Below are 2,215 nucleotides of genomic sequence, written 5' to 3'. Positions count from 1 at the left end.
AGTACGTGAAGCAAAACGGGGCATGATTTGTTGAAACAATTGTTAATCAAACTCTGCCTTCATTTACTCATTGTGACGGCACTGAGGTTACAAACTCTGTTTTAGATGAGACGACTTTGTAGTCGATTTTGACATTTGATTGACAAATGTTTCTGGCTCATGTCGATGCCACATAGAATGTTTTCAAAAGGATTGGTTGCTTTTTAGAACCAGTTTGAATGAACGGCTAAATGTCGACATTTTACGCTGAGCCCCCTGGACAAACGTTGAATACTGAAGTCAAACCGTGAGATCTTGTAGAGGACACAGCACGCAGACAGAGGGGGTTACCTCCATCTCTCTCTCAGTCTCTCAGGAGTTACAGAGTGGTAGGCTGGACTGGAGATCACGAAGGGACAAGGAAATAAGGACTGTTTGACGCGACTTTTGCAAGTGTTTATATATATAATAATAAAAAAAGGAAAAAAAGGAATATGGAAGGAAAAAGCGGATACCTCTTATTCACGAGCACCGCAGTGGTTTACGGTTTAATCCTCATCAACCCGGGTGAGTCAATACAGTGTCTCGCTTGTTCGGTGTCTGAGCCCACAGGCGTTGCCAACCTATTAATGGGAAAATAAACTTGAGAAAGTGAGCCTTTATATTCGGCACAAAAAAAAGCGTTACGCACAACTAAACTGTGCACAAACAGTATAGCATCATAGCCTACATGTTGTTAAACTGAGGATTTATGCCTTTTGACTTTTTCAGATTTATCCAATATCCATTGACAATCAGAACTCATAAAATTATTTTATTTTCAAGGATAGTCCGTTTTGAGTATTGTCTATAGATCTTAAAGCCTTAGTTTCTGTAGGTGGCAGGTTTAGTTACTCTAAGCTGTTACTGATTATGTGAGACAATCTATCTTCCAGTTAGCCTACTGAGTGATGTATATTGAATTAATGGTCCAAGGCCAATCATAACTAATAAAGCCTGATGACCTTCGAAAGCCAAGTGGCCCAGCAGAACACTTTACACTCAAATCTCTCTCTCTACCCCCACCTCTCTCTCTCTCTGTCCCCACCTCTCTCTCTCTCTCTGTCCCCACCTCTCTCTCTCTCTCTCTCTCTGTCCCCACCTCTCTCTCTCTGTCCCCACCTCTCTCTCTCTCTATCCCCACCTCTCTCTCTCTCTACCCCCCCTCTCTCTCTCTCTCTCTCTCTCTCTCTCTCTCTCTCTCTCTCTCTCTCTCTCTCTCTCTCTCTCTCTCTCTCTCTCTCTCTCTCTCTCTCTCTCCCCACTCTCTCTCTCTCTCTACCCCCATCTCTCTCTCTCTATCCCCACCTCTCTCTCTCTGTCCCCAACTCTCTCTCTCTCGACCCCCACCTCTCTCTCTCTCTATCCCCACCTCTCTCTCTCTGTCCCCAACTCTCTCTCTCTCTACCCCCACCTCTCTCTCTCTCTATCCCCACCTCTCTCTCTCTCTGTCCCCATCCCCCCTCTCTCTCTCTCTGTCCCCACCTCTCTCTCTCTCTCTCTCTGTCCCCACCTCTCTCTCTCTGTCCCCACCTCTCTCTCTCTCTATCCCCACCTCTCTCTCTCTCTACCCCCACCTCTCTCTCTCTCTCTCTCTCTCTCTCTCTCTCTCTCTCTCTCTCTCTCTCTCTCTCCCCCCACCTCTCTCTCTCTCTACCCCCACCTCTCTCTCTCTCTGTCCCCAACTCTCTCTCTCTCTACCTCCACCTCTCTCTCTCTCTATCCCCACCTCTCTCTCTCTCTACCCCCACCCCTCTCTCTCTCTCTCTCTCTCTCTCTCTCTCTCTCTCTCTCTCTCTCTCTCTCTCTCTCTCTCTCTCTCTCTCTCTCTATCCCCACCTCTCTCTCTCTACCCCACATCTCTCTCTCTCTATCCCCACCTCTCTCTCTCTGTCCCCACCTCTCTCTCTCTCTATCCCCACCTCTCTCTCTCTCTGTCCCCACCTCTCTCTCTCTCTGTCCCCACCTCTCTCTCTCTCTCTCTGTCCCCACCTCTCTCTCTCTGTCCCCACCTCTCTCTCTCTCTATCCCCACCTCTCTCTCTCTCTACCCCCACCTCTCTCTCTCTCTCTCTCTCTCTCTCTCTCTCTACCCCCACCTCTCTCTCTCTCTACCCCCACCTCTCTCTCTCTCTGTCCCCAACTCTCTCTCTCTGTCCCCAACTCTCTCTCTCTATCCCCACCTCTCTCTCTCTCTA

At 48.6% G+C, this 2,215-nt stretch overlaps 1 protein-coding gene across 2 annotated transcripts in view; it reads left to right on the top strand.

The window, feature by feature from the left end:
- The first annotated feature begins 255 nt into the window (after nucleotides 1-255).
- chrna2a (cholinergic receptor, nicotinic, alpha 2a (neuronal)) overlaps nucleotides 256-2,215 on the top strand; it is a 22,510-nt gene continuing 20,550 nt past the window's right edge. Inside the window, exon 1 of one of the 2 annotated variants that reach the window (XM_046307626.1) lies at nucleotides 256-546. In XM_046307626.1, the coding sequence (XP_046163582.1) occupies nucleotides 474-546 (73 nt within the window). In that variant the 5' untranslated portion in view covers nucleotides 256-473. The remainder of the gene's footprint in view (nucleotides 547-2,215) is intronic. The other variant, XM_046307625.1, reaches the window with a different exon arrangement.

Source organism: Oncorhynchus gorbuscha, linkage group LG17 (genome assembly GCF_021184085.1).
Source record: "Oncorhynchus gorbuscha isolate QuinsamMale2020 ecotype Even-year linkage group LG17, OgorEven_v1.0, whole genome shotgun sequence".
NCBI lineage: Eukaryota > Metazoa > Chordata > Actinopteri > Salmoniformes > Salmonidae > Oncorhynchus > Oncorhynchus gorbuscha.
Note: the sequence above shows the minus strand (reverse complement) of the source record. Positions and strands in the feature narration are given on the sequence as shown.